This window comes from Lagopus muta, chromosome 28 (genome assembly GCF_023343835.1).
Source record: "Lagopus muta isolate bLagMut1 chromosome 28, bLagMut1 primary, whole genome shotgun sequence".
In the NCBI taxonomy this organism is placed as follows: Eukaryota; Metazoa; Chordata; class Aves; order Galliformes; family Phasianidae; genus Lagopus; species Lagopus muta.
In genome coordinates, this window is record NC_064460.1 from 2,118,858 (window position 1) to 2,141,331 (window position 22,474).

Here is a 22,474-nt window from a genome sequence, read left to right on the forward strand (position 1 = left end):
CAGACGCCTCTGCTATTGGGATTTCAGCATCACAGGGTCCATAAGGGGACCAACGTCCCATTCCCAAGAGGGACAGAAACCCCAATTCCCAAAGGGAACGTAAGACCTTTCCCAAAGGGGAACCTAAACTCTGACCCCACATGGGACCTAAGATCCATCCCCAAAGGGAACCTAAGCACTGTCCCCAAATGAGACAGAAGCCCCATCCCCAAAGGGAATCAGCCCTGCCCCCTAATTTGGACCTAAATCCCATCCCCAAAGGGGGATACGCACATTGCCATGTAAAGGCACCAAAGCTCCCTCCCCTATGGGACAGAAACCCCGACAGGAACCCATCTCACCACACGTGGGGCTGAGCGGCGGTGCTTCCCACCCCCATCCCACTCCCGTTGCTCACATCCCAAACACCCCATGAGCAGAACACACAGCCCTTCCCAATCCCCTACCGAGGGACAGCATCCAACCCCACGATCCGTCACCCAAACAGCAGCAAACGCTGCGCATCACATGGCAGGACCCGGGATTATCCCATCTTGTCACTAAACCCTCACACGACCCCAGGAATGTCCCCTCCCTGTGGGAGCACAGAAACCCCGGTGTTCCGAAGCAGGAGGTGTCAGCACGCATTTCTGCTGATGGTTTCTATCTCTGATCAAACACAGATGTAATTAACGCGCTCGGACTTTGGATGGGGAGCTCGTTTTTTAGGGGCATGGCAGGGAGTTATTAGCGCAAACAAACGGCGTGACCCCGCGGTTCCCATCCGGAGGTTCTGCACTAATGAGGGGAGGTGGAGCAGGGCTGGAAATCCGGCGTCCCGTTTGGTGAAGGGCAGTGCAACCCGAAGGATGGCAAAACCCACCTGGTTGGTGGCCGCTGGTGATGTGGCACAGGGTTTCTCCTGCCAGATGTGCGCCGCTGGCTGATGTCACAGCGGTCCCAAATGTCACCGGGTACCAAAAAAGGTCAGCTCCCACCTGGCATCTTCCAGAGATCTCACGTGGGGTTGGGTACCAAAAGCCATCGGCTCCCAGTTGGTGTCACCCAGAGATCCCATGTGGTTGGGTACCAACAAATGTTGGCTCCTGCCCTTCATCACCCAAAAGATCCATCTGTAGTTGGGTACCAAAAGCCATCAGCTCCCAATTTGTGTCACCCAGAGATCCCACGTGTGGTTGGGTACCAACAAATGTTGGCTCCTGCCCTTCATCACCCAAAAGATCCATCTGTGGTTGGGTACCAAAAGCCATTGGCTCCCAGTTTGTGTCACCCAGAGATCCCACGTGTGATTGGGTGCCAACAAATGTTGGCTCCTGCCCTTCATGGCCCAAAAGATCCATCTGTGGTTGGGTACCAAAAGCCATCGGCTCCCACTCCTCATTGCCCAGAGCTCCCATCTCTGGTTGGGTACCAAAAACCATTGGCTCCCACTTTGTGTCACCCAGAGATCCCACGTGTGATTGGGTGCCAATAAATGTTGGCTCCTGCCCTTCATCACCCAAAAGATCCATCTCTGGTTGGGTACCAAAAACCATTGGCTCCCAGTTTGTGTCACCCAAAGATCCCACGTGTGGTTGGGTACCAACAAATGTTGGCTCCTGCCCTTCATGGCCCAAAAGATCCATCTGTGGTTGGGTACCAAAAGCCATCGGCTCCCACTCCTCATTGCCCAGAGCTCCCATCTCTGGTTGGGTGCCAAAAGCCATTGGCTCCCACTTTGTGTCACCCAGAGATCCCATGTGTGATTGGGTACCAACAAATGTTGGCTCCTGCCCTTCATGGCCCAAAAGACCCATCTCTGGTTGGGTACCAAAAGCCATCGGCTCCCACTTTGTGTCTCCCAGAATTCCCATGTGGTGTCGGATACCAAAAACCTTCAGCCCCCACTTTGCATTCCCCAAATGTTCCACGTGTTTTTGGGTACCAAAAAGCATTGGCTCCCACTCCGTGTCTCCCAGTTTATTCCACCTGTGGTTGGATACCAAAAAACGTCACCTCCCACTTTGCATCACCCAAACGTCCCCTCTGTGGTTGGATATTGAAAAGCACTGACTCCAAATTTGCATCTCCCAGAGCTCCCATGTGGGGTTTGGGTACCAAAAACCCCCAAAACTGCTGGGAGAGGGACGCCCACCCCCAACCCCTGGTATTGGTGCTCACATCTGTGGGGTTTTGGCATCGTGCACAAAAATCCCTGCTGGTGTTGGGGTTGTGCTGCACCTTACGCACGTCCCATCAGACGTGGAAGGTCCTGGAGGCCCGCCGTGCATCACTCAGAGCTGTGACATAAAGCAGAGGGGCTCTGATGTGATGGAGTCACTTCCAAAGCATTTCCCCCCCCCATGGAAAGTGAATGGGAAGCACCGGTGCCAGGATAAATCCTGATGTGGGAAGAGCGGGGAAACCCTCGTGGGTCACCGAGCGGCTGCTGCAGGAACAGAGCCAGAGCCTTTCCCTGCTGCTGAATCGGAGCGGGATGGCAAAAAGGAGAAATGAGGGATCTGCTGGGCATGCAAAGAAGCGGAATGAAGAGAATGCGAGGTGGGAGCAAAGCGTGCTCGGGTGGAGCAGCGAGCTGCCACAGCTCGTTTCCGCGGGAGAATGGCGAAACCCCAATTAGCGCTTTGTGTCGGCCCTCCTGCGGGGTCCCGGCCCGTAGCAGCGCCCCGCTGCGTCCCTGTCCCTCTGTGTGCAGCTTTCTGCTCATCCCCCGGGGAAAAAAAATCCCATTAATTGGTCGTGTTGGGGGTTTTGCTTTGTCAGCAATATTCCCGTGCGTGGGTTGCAAAGGGAAACAGAAATATTCCCATGCACGGATGGCAGAAGGGGTGAGCACGATTCCCACACGCGGGTTGTGAGTGGGAGAAGCAATGTATTGCCATGCATGGACTGCAAATGGGATAAGCAATATCCCCGTGCATGGATTGCAGAAGGGGTGAGCAACGTTCCATTGCACAGATTGCAGAAGGGATGAGCAAAGATTCCCATGCACGGATTGCAAACGAACAAAGAAATATTCCCATGTAGAGACTGCAAATGGGACAGGCAGTGCTCCTGTGCATGGATTGCAAAAGGGGTGGGCAAAGATTCTTATGCATGGATTGCAAAAGGGATGAACAAAGATTCCCATGCATGGATTGCAAAAGGGGTGAGCAAAGATTCCCATGCATGGATTGCAAAAGGGATGAGCAGAGATTCCCATGCATGGATTGCAAAAGGGATGAGCAAGATTCCCATGCACAGAATGCAAACACATAGAACAGGCAATGCTCCCATGCAAAGGGGATGAGTGAAATTGCCACGCACGGATTGCAGTGGGATGCAGCAGAGCAGCAGAGCCTTGTCCCCACGTTGTCCCCATGCCGTGCTGGGGCTGAGCTGTGGGCAGGGAACTGCAGCTGCGTCCCGCATGGCTGCTGCTCCTGGGAGGAAAAATGAGCCCCGATCCCTGAGGGATTCAGCCCAGCCTTCATGCAGGGGGAATTAGGGCTGTAATGTGATTACATCAGGGAAGGTCTCGATCTGGTTCGATAAAATGGAACGGGGGCTCCAGCAGCCAAGGAGAGGCGGCTGCAAAATGACCTTAAAAAGGCGAATGTTGGGGTCTGGAGAAGCTCTCACATCGTCCCAGCCCTGCTGCTGGGGGGCAGTGCGATTCAGTGGGGCGGATAATGCCTTAATAGAGGGTTGTCTGCCCAACACCTCCCGTTGACACAGTATCCTTGGGGGCAACTGTTTGATTTTTGCCTGGTAAAGTAATAGTAGGAAAGTATGTCAGGTATTTGGGATTCCTCCCAGCGCCGCTCGGCAGCTGAGCATCCGGCCCAGGGCTCCCTGTGCTCCTCCAGGCAGGGATGGGGCTGCTGGGCTATGGAATGGGGTGCTGGGATGGGGGGGTGCTGGGATAGTGGGGGTCAGGGGGGGTGAGTTGGAGGGCACGGGTGCTGGGATGCTGGGGTATGGGGTGCCAGGGTGTATGGGGTGCTGGGATGCTGGGATGTAGGGGGATGGAGTGCATGGGGTGCAGCGAAGCAGAGTGTGTGGGTCAGGTGCATGGGTGCAGGAGGCATGGGAGCGGGTTGCAGGGTGTTGCAGTGCATGGGTGCTGGGGTGCAAGGTGTCAGGGTGTCAGGGTGCTGGGATGTAGGGGGACGGGGTGCTGGGGTACGAGGTCTTGGGGTGCATGGGTGCTGGGGGGCTTGGATGTAGGGGGTGGGATTCTGGGGGCCGGGGTGTCAGGGTGGATGGGTGCTGGGGCGCAAGGTGTCAGGGGATGGCATGCTGGAGGACATAGGTGCTGGGATGTAGGGGGTTGAGGTGCGTGGATGCCAGGGTGCTGGGATGAAAGAGGTTGGGGTGCACTGGGGTACGGGATACCACGGCCCATGGGTGCTGGGATGCGGGAGGTCGGGGTGCACGGGCACTGGGGTGCTGGGATGAAGGAGACTGAGGTGACTGGGTGCTGATCTGATGGGAGGTCGGGGTGCGTGGGCTGTGGGATGTTGGGATGCAGAAGGTTGGGTGCTGGGATGCAGGATGCCACAGTTCATGGGCCACGGGGTGCAGGAAGTCGGGGTGCACAGACTCCGGGATGGTGGGGTAAAGGAGGTTGGGGTTCGTGGATGTCAGGATGCTGGGATGCAAGCGGTTGGAGCACATGGCTGCTGGGATGCGGGACGCAAGGACGCCGGGGCGCACGGCTGTTACGGTGCACAGGATGTTGGGGTGCAGGGGCACCAGGGATGCAGGACGTTGGGACCCACGGCTGCTGGGATGCAGGATGCCGCGGTCCACGGCTGCTGGCGTGGGGAGGTCGGGGCGCACGGGCTCAGAGCTGCCGGCCTCCCCCCAACCCGCCCTTCTCTCCCCGCTTTGTGCCTCCTCAACCCCACCCGGGCCCGAACCCTTCACCGCATCCACCTCCGCCCCCCGCCCCGCTCCACCCCACTCCCCCCCACCCCCACCCCCGCTGCGCCCGAGGGGCCGCTCCGCTCCGCCGCTCCGCTCCGCTCCGCCCCACAGCGGTGCACGGGGGGCGGTCCGTGGGCGTCGTGGGGGCCGTCCCCATAGCCCCAACCCTCGGCCCCAGCACAGCCCCAGCGCCGGCCCCACAGCCCCCGCCGCCCGCGGGCCGCCCCGCATTGTCCGGGGGCAGCGGCAGGATGGGGGTCCCCGCACGGCCGCCCCCTCCCGGGCTGCGTTAAGGCCCGTCGGTATGAGGAGGTGAGTGGGGGGGGGTCCCCGGGCCGGGGGGGGGAGGAGGGGGGGGGCGCTGAGGGAGGGAGGGGCGGTTCCCGGCCACGCATCCCCGTGCTGGGAACCTTCTCCATCCAGGCCGGAATCTCGGGAGGTTTTGGGGTGAAATAAGGCGATTTCGGCTCTTTTGGCACTTCCTTCCGGAATTCAACGAGTTTTAGGAGTGAAATGAGGCGATTTCGGCTCTGCTGGCTGCAGAGGGGTCCCAACCCCACCCTGGGGGTCGGGCATCCTCCGAACCCCGAGCTTTGCCCATTTCCCTCCCCCCTTCCTCCCCCCCCCACCCCCCCCCAATAAATAAATAAATGAATAAATAACCCTCACACCAACGGGGATCGTGGGGAGCGGAGGAAAAGGAGGAGGAGGAGGAAGGGTCCGCATCCCGCTTGTGCCCCCGGGGGGGTCCGGCCCCGAACAATGCGCGATCGTGAACGTCAAAACGGCCCCGAAGCGCCGCGGGCTGCGAGCGGTGCGCGCCGCAGTGGGGAGCCGCTCCAGAAAGCGCTTTTTTGGGGGGAGGGGGGGATTGGGGGGGGGGGGGGGATTTGTTTTGAGGTTTGCTTCTTCCTCTCGGAGGACAAAAGGCATTTGAAGGGGGGGGGGAGAGGGGGGGGAACGCAGAAAGAGCGGAACAGAACGGCGATGCTGCGGGATTTATCGCTTCTCTCCGTCGCGGTTCTGGGGGCTCCGTGCGCGTCGTCCCATCAGCACAAAATGCTGCGAAACGGAGACAGCGGTTCGTAATGGGAGAACAGCGAGGGAGAAAAGTGTGCGGGGCTGAAATGGGAGCTGCGTGGGGAGACGGGAGTGGAGCTGAATGCAGGACCGGGTGTGGGACCGAATTCGGAACTGAATGTAGAACTGAATTTGGAACTGAGTTGGAAGCGAGTGTGGAATGGACTGAAGAACCGAATGTGGGACTGAATTCAGAATGAGTGTGGAACTGAATATAGAGCCAAATTCAAAACAGAGTGCAGAGCTGAATGTAGAACCGAATTCAGAGCTGAATTTGGAGCCGAGCACAGAACTGAATGTGGAACTGAGTGAGGAACTGAATGCAGAACTGAACTCAGAGCTGAGTTTGGAACTGAATCCAGAATTCAGAGTAGAACCGAATTCAGAACTGAATTCGGAACTGAGTGCAGAACTGAATGTGGAACTGAGTGTGGATCTGAACAGAGAACTGGATTCGGAAGTGACTGCAGAACTGAATGCAGAACTGAAGGTGGAACTGAGCGCAGAACTGAGCGTGGATCCGCATTCAGACCAGAACTGCAGGGCTCTCAGCACGGCGGCACCGGGCTGTGGGTGATGCTGGGGGTGGCAGCGCCGCTGTTGTTATCAAACCCAACATTTGGTTTCGGTCTCTGCAGCAGAACTGTGTTGACATTTTCCCCTCTTCGGGGATAACGAGTGGCACGAACTGCATTGTGCTCCTCGGAGAACTGCAGGAACGTAAACACAGCAGCCTGGATTCATCGGCACTCACTGAGCTCCGTGATTCCAGCAGCGCCGCTCCGGAGCCGCGGCTCTCCTTCAAAGTTTATTCTGGCTTGGGGACGCATCCCCGTTAATTCCTGTCGGGGTTTTTTATGGCCGACCGCGGGACCGCGGCGGTGTTGATCCGTGGAAGGGATCTGAGGGCTCCGGGGGGATTTTTGGCACAAACCAGCGAGAGATTCCCCCCCTCTCCCAACTCCTTTTCCGCAGGGAAGCCTTTGGGCAGTGCCTTTGTTCTCCCGCGGAGCCTCCGCCGCATTCTTTCCTTTTGCCATTATCATTTTGGTTAAACAGAAAGGCGAGTTCTGTACCATATGGATCATGTTAACAATTGCTTATCTGGAAGCGGTGTTTTCTCCTCCCTCCTTTCCCCCCGCAGCCTTTCTCTCCCTCCCGACATCGGGGCTCTATCAGCATCCCCAGGGCCGCGCTCCCGTAACACAAAGCGCTCGCATCCCACGGGAGTTCATTCTCGAATTAAGGGAAAGCTCCAAAGTGGGAAAATTCATCGCAGCGAGGGGAGCAGCGGGAATTTGTGGCCCTGGGTCCAGGCGGTGCGTGGCCAAAGCTCTGTTTGCGTTATTTGCGGGTCGCCGGAGCTGAGGCGGAGATGCTGTCTGTGTTTGATCCCAACCGAGGGGCCACAGTTCCTGCAGATGCACCCCGGGCTGCTCCCAGCTCCGTATTTCTGCATCCTATCCGTGGAGTTTGGGATCTGCCCTTCAATCCATCGGGATGAAAGCGTGGGCCCTGCATCCCGCATCCATCCGTTGCTACGGGCCTGAATCCGGCGCTGAGGGCGAAACCTCGGGCAGATCTGAAGCTGCGGGGTCACCTCCTCCTCCTCTGATGGCAAAAGCAGAGAGGGCACGAGGAGCCGGAGGTGGCACCGCAGCGTGGGTCCATATCCGTATCCATCGGAGCAGGACCCCAATCCCAGGAACCACAACCGCTTTGCAAGGATCCCATGCTTCTGCTGCCATTTGCAGATGCCCTCTGCTTCGCTCGCAGCGTTTGTGTTTTTGCGTCCTCCTCTTGGGGATGTTCCCAAAGGCGGGGTTTTTGCTGCCAACAGCTTCCTTCCTTCCTTCCTTCCTTCCTTCCTTCCTTCCTTCCTTCCTTCCTTCCTTCCTTCCTTCCTTCCTTCCTTCCTTCCTTCCTTCCTTCCTTCCTTCCTTCCTTCCTTCCTTCCTTCCTTCCTTCCTTCCTTCCTTCCTTCCTTCCTTCCTTCCTTCCTTCCTTCCTTCCTTCCTTCCTTCCTTCCTTCCTTCCTTCCTTCCTTCCTTCCTCCCTTCCTCCCTTCCTCCCTTCCTCCCTTCCTCCCTTCCTCCCTTCCTCCCTTCCTCCCTTCCTCCCTTCCTCCCTTCCTCCCTTCCTCCCTTCCTCCCTTCCTCCCTTCCTCCCTTCCTCCCTTCCTCCCTTCCTCCCTTCCTCCCTCTCTCCCTCTCTCCCTCTCTCCCTCCCTCCTTCTCTTCCTCCCTCCCTCCCTTCCTCCCTTCCTTCTTTCCTTCCTCCTTTCCTTCCTTCCTCCTGCTCACATTGGCTGCTCTCCTGCAGTTCCCTTTTGCTGCTCGGGGAGCTGAATGCCCCCACGGTGCCGGATTTGCCGGAGGATTCCTACAGGGAATTTCTCGGGGCTGACGTTAATGCATCTGGAGAAGCGGTGCTGACCTCTGCGCGACGCTGACCTTTGCATTTATGCCATTGTAAACACTTTTCAGCTGTAGGTTTTGAGCTCTGGTGATTCTATGGCTCTGAGCAGAGCCTTTGTCATCCCTCGCATTGGCCAAATGTGTGGCTTCGTGCAGCTTTCTGCACTGCTGTCACCCCCAGGCTCCAAAAAACTCATTGCCACCGCTTGGGTTTGTGGCACCGGGACCAAACTGGGTTTTGTCAGCATCAAATGGGAACATTCCCATCGCTGGATGGCATTGGAGGATGGGGAAATCCCCACTGGGGGCTGAAATAATTCCCGTTGGCGGGTGGGAAGATCCCCATTGTTGGATGAGTGGATTCCCATTGGTGGCTGGGAAAATCCCCATGGGTGGCTGAAAGGATTCCCATCTCCGGATGGGAAAATCCCCCATTGGTGGTTGAGAAAATCCCCCGTTGCTGGATGGGAAATTCCCGTTGCTGGATGGGAAAACGCCCTTTGCTGGATGAGAAAACCCCCGTTGCAAACTCCTTCTCCCAGCCCCGTGCCCTGTCATCAGCTGCAGTTAAGGCTGGTTAAATTGTACAGATCACCAGCTCTGTTGTTCCCGCAGCAGCGCATGCCTGGGGCCACTTATCAGCAACCCCTGATCTTTATGGGGGCCCTCATAAACCCAGCCAAGGCCTCTCTGCTTCCAGCATGGAGCGGGGCAGGGTGCGCTTTGCGTGGCTTCCCTGCCTTCTCCCGAGTGCAGAGCACTCGATGATGGAAAGCATGGGCAGATGCACTTCATTACAGCAGCGCCCGCGCTGCCTGCGTTGCAGATGTGCCCCTCACTCCATGCCCTGGTCTGGGTTGCCCCATTTTGGTGCCATTTTGGCTGCCATGTCTTCAGGCTGCCTTGCTTTCCTTCCAAAGAGCCACTTTCCTTTTTTTTCTTTTTTTTCTTTTTTTTCTTCCACCCCAAGAAAGTGAAAACGAGACAAATTGCACTTTAACCCACCCTTGTCTTGTCTACCAAAAAAAAAAAAGGCTGAATAATAGCAGAATAAGTGCTCCTTTCTCCTGCCCCGGCCAAACTCATCAGAGGAGGCCATCCCCAACCAAGAATTTGCTGTGTAAATAGAGGAGAGGTGCAGCAGCACGGAGCAGGGAAGGGGCTCTCGTGGCCACAGCGACACTGCAGCCCGTTCCCCATCCTTGCTCAGCGGCTCTCAGCTGCTCGCTGTCATTAATCTCCCTCCGTGTTCCCAAAGCGACGGCATCAGCTGCGGGCTGGCATTGTGAGCAGAAGACAGGGGATGTTTCCAGCAGTGGGGCTGCACCCAGTTCTGCTCCTTGTCCCGTAGGGTCTGCGTGTGTCAGTGCTGTTTGCCTAAGGGAGGATGCGTTTGGAGCAGGACGGGGTGGAGCTGAATGGGCTTGGAGGTCCCTGCCAACCCATTCCGTGGTTCCATGGTGATCTCTAAGGTCCCTTCCACGCCACAGTGTGGTTCTGTGATCCTGAGGTCTCTTCCAAATCAACCATTCTATGGTTCCATGACCTTCAAGGTCCCTTCCAACCCAACCATCCTATGGTTCTGCCACCTTTAAGGACCCTTCCAACCCAAACCATGCTTCCGTGATCTTTAAGGACTCTTCCAACCCATTCCATGGTTGTATGATCCCAAGGTCCCCTCCGACCCAACCAATCTACGTTTCCATTCCAGCATGCCTTTACAACAGGGAGAGCTCACAAAGCCACCACCATCGCATCCTACATCCCAGTGCCTCCCAGAGCAGGGGGGGAAGTAGTGTAATTAGCACAGATGGTTGCAGAACGATGTAATTAAATGGTGATGGGCTGCGATCCCATGCCATTATGCAGGTTTTGTGCCCCCAGTGTCACCAATGGGCTGCGGGAGGTTGGGGTGGATGAGCCACCATGTGTCACCCATCCCATCCCATCCCATCCCATCCCATCCCATCCCATCCCATCCCATCCCATCCCATCCCATCCCATCCCCATCCCATCCCATCCCATCCCACCCCATCCCATCCCCATCCCCATCCCCATCCCATCCCACCCCATCCCATCCCATCCCATCCATCCCATCCCATCCCATCCCATCCCATCCCATCCCATCCCATCCCATCCCATCCCATCCCATCCCATCCCTTCCAATCCCATCCCATCCCATCCCATCCCCATCCCCATCCCATCCCACCCCATCCCATCCCATCCCACCCCATCCCATCCCATCCCATCCCCATCCCCATTCCATCCCATCCCATCCCATCCCCATCCCCATCCCCATCCCATCCCATCCCATCCCCATCCCCATTCCCATCCCATCCCATCCCATCCCATCCCATCCCATCCCATCTCCATCCCATCCCATCCCATCCATCCCATCCCATCCCATCCATCCCATCCCATCCCATCCATTCCATCCCATCCCATCCCATCCCATCCCATCCCCATCCCCATCCCATCCCACCCCATCCCACCCCATCCCATCCCATCCCATCCCATCCCATCCCATCCCATCCCCATCCCATCCCATCCCATCCCATCCCATCCCATCCCACCCCATCCCACCCCATCCCATCCCATCCCATCCCATCCCATCCCATCCCCATCCCCAAGCACAGCACTGGGGCAGCTCTCAGCTCCCATGGGTCGCCCCATTGGCCGCACGCTCCAGGTACGCGCCGCAGAAATAACGCAGTTATGGATCTGACCTTGGGCTGTTCATATCCTCCTGGTACGAGGTGATTACTTTTTAATGAGTGGCTGCTGAAAAGGGAGGAAAATGAATTATTTCTGCCCTAGGATTAGCTCTCGGAGATGGGCCCAGCGCTGAGCGATCGATGCACACTCGGAGGCTGCACATGGCTCAGGACTGCTCCCCATTTCCCAGCACGGGGGACATCGATGCTTTTGCTCTGTGCGTGGGATGAAGCCTTTCTGTGGTGTATCAGGACCCAGAGAAGCAACTTTTGGCCTCATAGGTCTCTGCTGAGCCTGCTGTCGTCAGGATCTCCCCTTTTAGGGGCAAATCCTGACTTGTTGGGGTGAATTTCCAACTTTTGGGGACCAAATTCCCAATCTGTTCTGGTGAATTCTCACCTTCCTGGGGGCGAATTCCCACTTTCTTGGGAGCCAGTGCCCAACGCGTTGGGGGCGAATTCCCAACTGGTTGGCATTTTACCTGCTGGTTTTGAGCAGCCCTGCGCCGTTCTGTCATAAGCAGCAGAGATGTTCTGACCCTGCTCTAATTAGAAGCCCAATAACTGCACGAGGAGTGCAAGGAGGTGGGAGCTGCAGGGATGTGTGGGTCCCCAAACCCAACACCCATCCTGCAAGCAGAGGGGAGACGCAGCCTACAGGGCAGCGGTGTCAGCAAAGAAAGAATCCCCAAAGAGGGAACTGCTGGAAAATCCATTAGTGAATGGAGTGCAGGAGGGACTTTGGCTTTTCATGCTGCTGGCGCTGCGTTTAAGAAAGAATCGGGGAGTCAAAAGGCTTGGGAAAACAAAAGGCACCGAGGGAGAGAGGCCTCTGCACGGTGCTGTGCCTTGGGGTGGGCGTGGGATGGGCTCTGCTTCCCCCGGGGCGCACGGCGGGGATGGATTGGTGTAAGAAATGGGAGATTTTTGCTCCGTCCCCCCTCGGAGCGTGCTGCACGGGGAAGGCAGCCAGGCAGAACATCCAACCGCGTTGCTAAAGGTGCTGGCTAGGGCAGGGAGGCTATCCAGAATTAGAGTTAATTAAGATTGATTCGTTCCGTGGAGGATAGGAGCTGGAGCGTTACAGCTACCGCTGCGCCAGGCTCCGCTGCACGCGGCAAATTATCTCCGTGCTGCAGCTTCCTCTGCAGCCCCCGGCCCTGTGGCAGCACACAGAGCACAGGGGGGGGGGGGGCGAAGGGGGGCTGCTGGAGTGACTTTGCCCCCGGGGGAGTCCGTTGTTGGAGCTGCAGCGTGGAAAGCACCCGGAGAAGGGAGGGCTGGGGGGTTGAGGCTGGGGGTCTTCCAAGCAGAGCTGCAGAGCTGTTTGTTGCTTGTGGGGTAATGAAACGGAGCTGCAATGCTTTCTTCTTGCAAAGGGAAGCGTGCAGAGCTGCTTTGTGCCTTGTGGGTGTCGTGCACCTATTTGGTGCTCGCGGGCTGCAGAGGTTCTGCGCGAGGCTGGGGTGCGAATGAGAGCTGCGATGCTTTTTTCTTGCAAAGGGAGGAGGGCAGAACTGCTTTCAACCTTCTGGCGTCCATGCATTTGTCCTGCAGATGGTCTGTGTACGGTTTGGGTGCAGCAGCAGGACAGGGGCGGTGGGATGGGTTGGATGTGGTGATCTTGGAGGTCCTTTCCAAACGGAATGATCACAGGATCGCATGGTCCTGCGGTCGTGGAGCAGCAGAGCAGAGGATGGCATAAAGATGCCCTCAGACTTTTCCCCTGCATCTCCCTATCGAGGTCCACGGGCAGAAGCAAAGCCCACACCTCGCTGTGGGATGGGGCACAGGGCTGGGAGCGGTGCGTTGTGGTGCGCTCCTGTTATGCAGATTGTATGCAAATTGAGTCCTCTTCTGGAAGCACCTCTGCTTGGGGAAATGGTTCTGCTGATCAGAAATGGACTTTTGTTTTTCCTCCCCATTGGAATCCTCAGGAAATGGGATGGGTCCAATGCACCACATCCTCGTCCGGCTCTGGAGAGCTCGCATGGTGCCAAGGAATGAGATTTTGGTGACAGATTTTGATGCTGGGAGCAGCATCTGTGGGCCACGTCCTGTGGGAAGGGAGCACTTACCCAAAGTGGACTTGAATGACCTCAACGAAGCTTCTACCAAAGCCCTTCCTACTGGGAGCTGCCCTTCAAGACGGGCTCTGCTTGGAGGTCGCAGCCTAAATGCCAACCCAGCAAACTTCGGACAAAATTGAGGGCTTTTGGGGCAGGAGAGCATCCACAAGGTGAGAAGTGACAGCAGAGGAAATGGCAGAAAGAGCTGGGGTTCTGCACGTGCTGCAGTGCCCCTATGGCAGAGCGGGCAGCGCGGGGATGGATTCACGCTGCAGTTCATCCCCTGCAGGCAGATCCCAGCACTGAGCGCCCATGGACCAGAACCGTGTGATGCTGTGATGAAATAAGCCAATAATTCCCACTTCCTTTCAGATCCCTGTCACCCCTCTTTCTCCCATCCTCCTTAAAATACTGAAAGGTGGAGCAAAACGCCTCAAACCCACCAACGGCACCCATTATCACAGAGACCCCCGTTTTCCCACATCCTCTGATCCTGGGGATTCCTCCAACCCCCAGCACTGCCTCTCCAGATGGAGGATGATGCTCAGCTGCCGCCGGGCTGAACAGACACATATTAATTTTTCATTCTCCGGCCGGATCCTGGAGCTGCACAGATGGGCTGTGGCCCATTGCCCTCTGCACTGCATCCTGATGTCCAGCTGCTCCGGGTGTGATATACGGTTGGGCAGAATGGCTGAGCCCCAAGCTCCCACGTGGTGGCTGATCCTTGTGGGGTGGGGATGGGGCACGTGGGAGCTGCCACCTTCCTTTTACCACACTGACGTTGGCTGTGCTGTGGTCACTGTCCTGTCCTTCTCTTTGTTGGGGGGCAGCCAGGAACGTGTTGGGTTCACTGTGCAAACCAACCTGCTGTCTTGGCGGCCAGCTTCCTAAAACTCCAAATCTGTGCTGTGCTGGAGGACCATGAGCTGCACGGCTTGGATATGGAGGAGTGGAAGAGGGAAGCGTCCCCAAGTCACCACCGTGGACAGATGGAGCTGCGCCACGGGGCTTTGGGTGCTCCTCTGCCTGCTCCGATTAGATGCAAAATAGCTGTGCAAGAAGCACAGAAGGTGGGAGCTGTAGGGGCACTGCCAAAGCTGGCATCCATCCGACCATCTCTACAAGCAGAGGGGAGATGCAGCCTCTGGAGTGCTGTGTCAGCAAGGAAAGAAGCCCCAGAGAGGGAACATCTGGAAGATCCATCAGAGAACGGAGTGCTGCAGAGACCTTGTGGTTCTTCGCATCACTCTGTGGCCCCGGGTCCAGGGGGTCCCCTCTGGTTCCTGGGGACGTGCTGGAGGTGACCCAGCCAAAACAACACTGTGATCTATAGCAGCGCTGTGAAAACACTTCAGCACTTCGCCACAGCCCCCAGCTCCAAGCGCGCCCGCGTTGGCCATAATTCTCTTTTATTGCCAGGATTTGACTCGCTGTAACACCAACGGTGCTGCTGTGAGGCAGGGGTGAGCCGGGCCAGGACGAGCTCTGCACAGCAGAAGGCAAAAAGATCATCAGGAAATGCCTCATTTACAAGAAATACCACCACCCCTCCGCCCTCCCAAGCACTGGAGAGCCTCGTGCTGCTCGGCCTCCACTGAAGCACCGCATCTCCTGCAGTGGCAAAGCACTGAACCATGGCTGCAAAACCCCAGGGCTGCAAAGCACTGAGGCGCGGTTCGGGATCCGAGGCAAATCCTATTGCAGCATGCAAAGCTGTGCATGCAATAGCTGCACCCGTGCTGCGAGGGCATGCGACAGGGCCTTGCACCGACCGAGCTGGGGGTGCTGAGAGCAAAATCCTGCTGGGAAAACCCATCTGTGTGATGGAAAGAGATCGGTGTGAGCAGTGTTTGTGAGGACTATGGGAAGTGTCAGGGGCTGGGCTGAGAGGTGGGACCCCCAGCAGCTGAGCGTGCTCGCTCTGGGGCCAAGGGGGGGATGATGGAGCTAAGCAGAGTCTTGAAGGAGCAGAAATCCTCCCCCTGGAAAGGAGCCCTCAGCAAGATGACAGCAGTACGAGCAAAATGAGAGGCTCATCGGTTTGCTTCTGCTGCATGTGCTCCCTCCCTCCTCTGGCTGGTGGCTGCAAAGCAAAGGGGAAACCGAGGCACAGCCAGCATTCGCAGGGCTGCTCCGGCACAGGTGCTCGCTTGGATTTCGACCCCAACTTCAGCGCATCGTTGGCTCGATGCTACGCGTGGAAACCCTCCATATCCGTGGGAACCCCGTTCCTTTGGGGAGAGCTGAGAGAGCCGAGAGCACCCACTGCTGCGTACACACGTGTTGGACACCCACGGCTGCACGAGGTCCCCCCAGGAGGGGTCGTGGGGGGAGCGCACCCCAACCCAGCGCCATCGGGACACCCTCGGCGCTGCGCCCCGGTTGCGCGCAGCGAGAAGGGCCCCGAACAAAAGCCCACTTCAGAGCCGCTGCTGAATAGATTAACAAGATTTCCATAATTAGGGCGGGAGGGAACAATAGGATTCTCCCCTGCCCAGCCCCCCCTGCCCGCCTTTGTCTTGCGCTGCGGATAATGGGGCAGCAGCGAGGGTGGGAACCGGCCGTGCCATTTGGTCACTGGACAGTAATTTTCTCACACTGCCAAGGGGAGCATTGAAACATCTGTCCCCGCTCCGAGCGCTCATTCACGTCACATCGCGGCCCCCTGACAACTTCTCCCCGTCCCACCAACCCTCCCCCTCCGCCGGGTTTGCAGGGCGTTCGCATGGCTTTGCTTTCCCTTTCCCAACCGCGCCGTGCGCTGAAGCGCTTCGGGTTTCGCAGCCGGGTTTTGCAGCCGGGTTTTGCAGCCGGGTTTCGCAGCCCTTCCGTGCTCTGATCGCTGCGCTGATGCACGGCTGCGTTTCGTTCTGCTGTGCTGCTCTGGGATGGAGCTGTAGCACCGCATCCCCGGGGCTGCCCTCCCTCCTCAGGGCGCTGCAAAGCAATCGCTGCGCTTCCTTTAAGCGCGGATTTTTAGGCTTTGGGTGCTGGCATCCATCCACGCTACAAGGGGAAAAGCAAATTGCATTTCTCTGCTTGGCATTTCCAGCACTGAGGGGGTTCTGAGCACCCATAGGAAGCATTTTGAGGTTTGGGTCCTGATCTAGAAAGCACATCTCTTGTTCAGTGCACCTAGCAAGGGTGGAAACTCATGGTGCTTCAGCACCCCCCCCAAAACACACCTCTACATAATGCCTCGCTCCTCAGCAAAGCCTTATTTTTCCCTTCTGTAGCTCCTCGGTGCCTCTGCTCCCTTCTGGCCCTGCATTCTGCTCATGCACAGCTCAGGGCAAGAACTGCAGCAGGAGCAGAGCTTTGCTGGGAAGCTGCCTTTGTGCTCGGTGGAAAGGCCCTTTCCTGCACACCAGCTCTGGCCGAGCGTTTATCTCTCGGTAGCACTTTAATAATGGTGAGTAAATGCAGGGGGGGGATGGCAGATAAAGCCAGGCAAAGCCGCCATTTAAATCCTCTTGTGGAAGTTTGATATCCAAAGTGGAAGTACAAATGCCATATAAGTCAATTAAAGCATTAAGTAATCTAATTGTGCCGCGGTCACAAAGTGGCTTAAAGGCTGAATGGGGCGTGAGGGCCCTCCTGCTCCCACTGCAGCTTTGTGTGGGGCTGGGGGGGCCGCTGGGGGGCTCAGCACGGCAGATAACAATGGGGCCGGGGGCTGCCATGGCTCTTCTGCCTTTTCTTCCCCAGCAGGGACGTTCACCACTACGAGGGGTTGAGCAGAGGGACGCAGGCCCAGGTGGGACAGCGCTTCCGTGTGCAAGTCCACGTCCCCAGCTGCCCTGGGGATGGGGGAGATGCACGGCTCCCACCCAGGCTTTGTTCCCTGAGCAGAAACACGTGGGGTTGGCTGGGGCTGCTCCGTTCCCCGTGCCATCCTCCCCATTGCGTTGCTGCAGAGCTGTCTGTGCTCTGCCCCCTCTCTCCTTGCTGAGAATGTGCCAAATGCTATTAATGCATCGGCAGAGCAGTTAATATGGGTGCCCTGCGTGCAGCCAGGAGTTGGACTCAGCGATCCTTACAGGTCCCTCCCGACCCAAGATATTCTACAATTTCAGTGATAATATGCCATAAAACTATTAATATGTTGATGCAATGCGATGCAAAACGCAGCAATGACAGCAGAGCAGCAAAGCCCTGTGCTGCAGCAAGTGAGGACTTGCTCAAATGCGACAGCCAGGGACACAGAAACAAAGGAAAGGAGCTGCTTACCTTCAGAAAGCCTGGGGTACACAGGGATCTCCAAAGAGATGCCCTCCCCTCCGCTGCCAACCCTTAAATGAGGTCTGGGAAGGGGTGGATCCTGGCTCCAGCCCTTCCATCACTCGGGTGCATTGCAGGGCCTGGGTTAGCCCTGCTTTCCCACCAGGTTCTCAATCACTGGGGCAAGCCATTATTGATATTCCGTTCATTGTAATTATTATATATCTATTAAGATGTTGTTAATGCTGGGTGCGCAGTGGCCAGCCAACGCCTGGCTTCTGGTCCAGGTGAAAGAAACAGAGCAGGATGCTGGGACTGGAGCTGCTGCTGGGGTTTGGGAGGGCCTGGTACGATAGCATGGATGTTGTCTTCTGTTGGGTGATGGGTCGGTTTGATGATGTGGGTGCTGTTTTCTGTTGGGTGATGGGTCGGTTTGAGGATGTGGGTGCTGTTTTCTGTTGGATCATCAAAACTTGATCTGGATGATTGCTCTGAAATACTTGTTGGGAGTGTCTGCATCAGTGGTGCAAGGTGTTTGCACTGATGATGCAAAAGGGTGGTGGGGGGTGTTTTTGACTGTGAGATGTATAATTTAGGATACAGAGGTTGGAAGTAGATGGTCTTGAAGGTCCCTTCCAATGCAAGCCTTTCTGTGATTCTGTAATTCCTCAATTCTGTCTGATTGGGATCAGGAGGTGCAACACGGTCCGGGGGAAGGGTGGTTTGGTGGGTTTTGAGCAGTGCAGAAGGGCGCTTGTCCCAATTTTGGGGGTCTCACGCTGCTGTAGATGTGGCACTTGGGGATATGGTCTGGTGGACGTGGCTCGGTGGGTTAGACTTCGATGATCCTGGGGGTCTTTGACACCTTAACGATGCCACGATCCCTGTGTCCTGTAGGTCTGTCGAAGATGCACTGGTCACCAGAGCATGCCCAGTCCCTGAACCAGTGGCCAGAGCAGCACCTCGACGTCTCCTCCACCACCTCCTCACCAGCCCACAAGTCCGACCTCTACCCCAGCACCCGCCAGCGCTTCAACTACGCCTGGGCCAACGACGACATCTCAGCACTCACCGCCTCCAACCTCCTCAAGAGGTACGCCGAGAAATACTCGGGGGTGCTGGATGCGCCCTACGAGCGCCCGGCGCTGAGCAGCTATGGGGATGGCGCCTTCGGGCCCGTTAACGGGCAGAAAGGGGACGGTGAGCCCTGGCCTGTGCCTCACGGTTCTGATGGCGCCTACCCACTGACCCCCATCCACGATGGTCTCCCCGGTGCCAAGGCCGTGGTGCCGCCCGCTGTGCCGGCCGGTAGCGCTCCGCTGGGGCTCGCCGGCTCCCCGGTGGTGTCGGCCAACCTCGCCGATCCCATTTACGCTGGGAATTCATGCGGAGCGGCAGGTGGCTCCGGCGGGCTGGGCTCATCTCAGGAGTACCCTGCAGGCTACGGCAGCACCTACTTGCCCTCCGGCTACTGCGGCCAGCCCAGCACAGCACTTGCCCCTCCACACCCACCCACCCTGCACAGCTCGGGGCTTCTGCAGCCCACGCACCCCTCATCCGCCCTGGTGCCGGGTTATGGTTCCTCCGGCCCCGTCTACAACTACGCCTCGGGCAGCTACGCCACACAGCCGGGCTATGGAGCCATCCACCCGCCCCATCCCTCCGCCTCCTACCTGCCCTCAGGCATCGCAGCCCCCACCCCGTTGCCGGCCCCCGGGCCCACCACTCGCCCATCTGTGGTGCCAACCTATGGCTACCAAGCCGCCGGGTTGGCTTCGTTGGCTGTGCCGCCTTTGGGCACCGAAGCGACGGGCACCTTGAAGAGGAAAGCTTTCGATATCTCCGGTGGGGAGGATGAAGCAGAGGGCAGATATCGGAAATACAGCTACGAGCAGCCAAAGTCCCCCTACCCCATGTCGGACAACGGCGAGTGCCGAGGCAACGGCTTCCCCAGTGCCAGCAAGCGGCCGGCGGGCAGCGCTGAGGAACATGGCAGTAAATACGGTGGGCAGGCGATGAAGAGCGTGGTCTCACCGCCCTACGGAGCTGGGGATGCTCCACTGCGACCCACAGAGTCCTTTGAGAAGTTCAGCCCTCCCCTTGCCAACGGGGAGCGGGCGGCCGAGCCGGGACACCCCTTCCCTTTGAGGCTGCCACCCAAAGCGCCCGTCTTCAGCAGCCAAGCAGTGGAGGAGCAACCCAAAAACGTTGACCCGCTGGTGTTGGAGTTGGTGAACACCAAGATCGTGGAGCGCGGGCCGCCCGTGCAGTGGACGGACATCGCCGGGCAGGTCTCCATCAAAGCAGCCATTGAGGAGGAGCTGGTGTGGCCCATCCTGCGACCCGGTGCCTACACTGGGGCGAGCAGGCTGCCCAGAACCATCCTCCTGTTTGGGCCGCACGGCACTGGGAAGACCCTCCTGAGCCGCTGCATCTCCACCCAGCTGGGCTCCACGCTGCTGAAGCTCAGCGCCGCTGCCCTGCTCACCACCTGGAAAGCCGAAGCCGAGAAGATCCTCCAGACCGTCTTCTTTGTGGCCAAGTGCCGACAGCCCTCGGTGGTGCTCATCATGGAGGTGGAATCCTTGCTGGTGGCCCAGGACGGCGGCCAAGCTGGAAACCTCAAGTCTCAGCTCCTCTCCTACCTGGACAATGTAGCTACCTCGACCGAGCAGAACGTGGTCATCATAGGGACCACCTCACGGCCCGGCAGCATGGACGAAGCTTCCCACCGGCGCTTTGCCAAACGTTTCTACATCTCCCCACCGGACAGCATCGCCCGGAGGCAGATCCTCCACCACGCTTTGGCTCAGCAGAGCTCCTGCCTGAGCGAGCGGGAGATGGCGTCCCTGGTGCAGCACACCGAGAGCTTCTCGGGCAGCGAGCTGATCCAGCTCTGCCAGCACGCCGGGGCCACCACCCTGCACGGCTTGCCGGGCCAGATCCAACCCACCTCCTACAAGGACTTTGAGAAGGCCTTTTGCAAGGTCCGCCCCGCCGCCTCGCAGAAGGAGCTGGACTTGTTTGCTGAGTGGGATAAGATGTACGGGTCCAGGCACTGACCGGGAAGACCCGGCCACAACCAACATACCTCTTTCTTAGGGTTTCTGATAGGACTGGGCTTTTTTGGTCCTTTGTTTTTCTGAAGCAGTCGCTCGTTGAACTCAGGATAACCTATTTATTGTTCACCCGCCTCCCCTTGCAGCCGTTTCCAGACCGTAGAACCGCAGGATCACAGAACCGTAGAATGGGTCGAGTTGGAAGGGAACCTGAAGGGTCACCCAGTGCAACTGCCGTGCAGTGAGCATCCACATCTCGGTCACAGAACCGCGGGGTTGGTTGAATTGGAAGGGAACCTTTGGGGTCACCCAACTCCAACTCCTGTGCGGGGGGCCGTCGAGAGCTCAGTCGTGGAACCAGGGAATGGTTGAGTTGGAAGGGAACCCAAAGGATCATCGGCGCAACTCCGTGCCGCCAACATCCAGGCCTCCATCGCAGAGCCGTAGGATCGGGGAGGGAACCTCGAGGGTCGTCCGCTCCAACTCCCGTGGGCATCCGCAGCTCCACCGCGTCGCTCAGATGCGATGAGCAGAGCTGAAAACGCGCCGCAATTAAAGCTTTTATTAATTACAGCGGATGGGTGCTCACAACCCCATGCCTGCGTGCGGAGGTTTTCCTTCTTCTCACTTATTCCCAAGCAAAACATCGACGGCGGCGACGGAGGAAGCGGCACAGGGAGGTGGGGGGACCACAGAACCCAGGGCTTTGGAGTAAAATGCTGTAGATTGTTGAATATACTAGACTTCGTTTTTATTTTTGTAAGCTGTGTAGGTTGGTTTTGTTGGTTTTTGGTTTTTTTTTTGGTGGATTTTTTTTTTTTGTTTTCGTTTTGTTTCGTTTTCTTTCGAACTACTCAGGAAATGAATGAAAAAAAAAATAATGATAAAAAAAAGGAAAAAAAAAAGGAAAAAACAAAAAAAAAAAGGAAAAAAAAAAGCATTTTTTTTTTCAAAACTCTTTGGATCTGCTCAGAAATGGAAAAAAAAAATAAGAAAAAAAAAAAGAGATTTTAAGGGTTCGCAGAGGTGGGACAAAAACTGCCTCGTGATTTTTGCTTCCAAAAAAAAGAGAAAAAAAAAATAAAAAAGGTGACAGAAAGAAGAAAAATAAAAGAAAACAAACCCCAAACCCGTAACCAAACTTGAAGCTGTTACCAAGGTGGAAGTTGAATGTATTGCGGTGCTTCTCACTCTCGCTGCGCCCGCGTTTCCCTGGCTTTGCTTTCGCTCCCGCTGCCCTCGCGGCTTCGCTTCGTTTTGGAATCCATCCCCAGCACCACTTTTTGGCTCCTTCTTTTCTCCCTTCTTGACGCCCCGCATCCTCGGGTCGTCGCCTTTCGCTTGCCTTCGTTTTATTTTCTGCTTAATAATAATTATAATAATAATATTTTGTGTTTTTTAGTGCTATGTACTGTGTTTGGGAGTCGGTCTCCCCCCGAACCTCAGGGTCTGCGCACGCAGAGCAGCAGAAGAGCATTGGGGGCACGGGGTTCTTCCCCCCAACCCCTGCAGTGCTCAGGATGCCAAAGGAGCCAATTTTGGGGGGTCTTTCCCCCATTTCTTTCTCATTTTCCCATTGAATTGTGCACGGGAGCCCCTGCACAAAGGGCATTAATGGGGATGCACCTCCGCCTCCTCCCCATCTCCTCCAAAAAGTGGTACTGGGTTCCTGAAGACTTTTTTTTTTTTTAATTATTGTTATTAATTATCATTATTTGACTTTGTACGCTCTCTGTAACCATTTCTACCTCATTTTGCAACGTATTGTACATGAAAATATTTAATTCATGTCTTATTGATGTCTGAAAATAAGAAATGCTTTCGAGCTGTAATGGTCTACCTCAAGAAATACTGTATTTTAAAAAGAAAAGTATTACACAGTATTAAAGAGATTACAGAAAACCCTCCGGAGATCCCATGGTTTTGGCACCAGCTTTTGCCCAATCTCATCATTTTCAGCCCCAAACTGGGTGGCTGGGGGACCAGGAGGGGAAGGGGAC

The 22,474-nt window shown here is 56.8% G+C and overlaps 1 protein-coding gene across 1 annotated transcript; it reads left to right on the forward strand.

The window, feature by feature from the left end:
- The first annotated feature begins 5,084 nt into the window (after positions 1-5,084).
- FIGNL2 (fidgetin like 2) lies at positions 5,085-21,288 on the forward strand. Its single transcript, XM_048928613.1, has 2 exons — positions 5,085-5,223; positions 18,313-21,288. The coding sequence occupies exon 2, from the start codon at positions 18,324-18,326 to the stop codon at positions 20,475-20,477; it is 2,154 nt and encodes a 717-aa protein (XP_048784570.1). The 5' UTR covers positions 5,085-5,223; positions 18,313-18,323; the 3' UTR covers positions 20,478-21,288.
- The last annotated feature ends 1,186 nt before the right edge of the window (positions 21,289-22,474 follow it).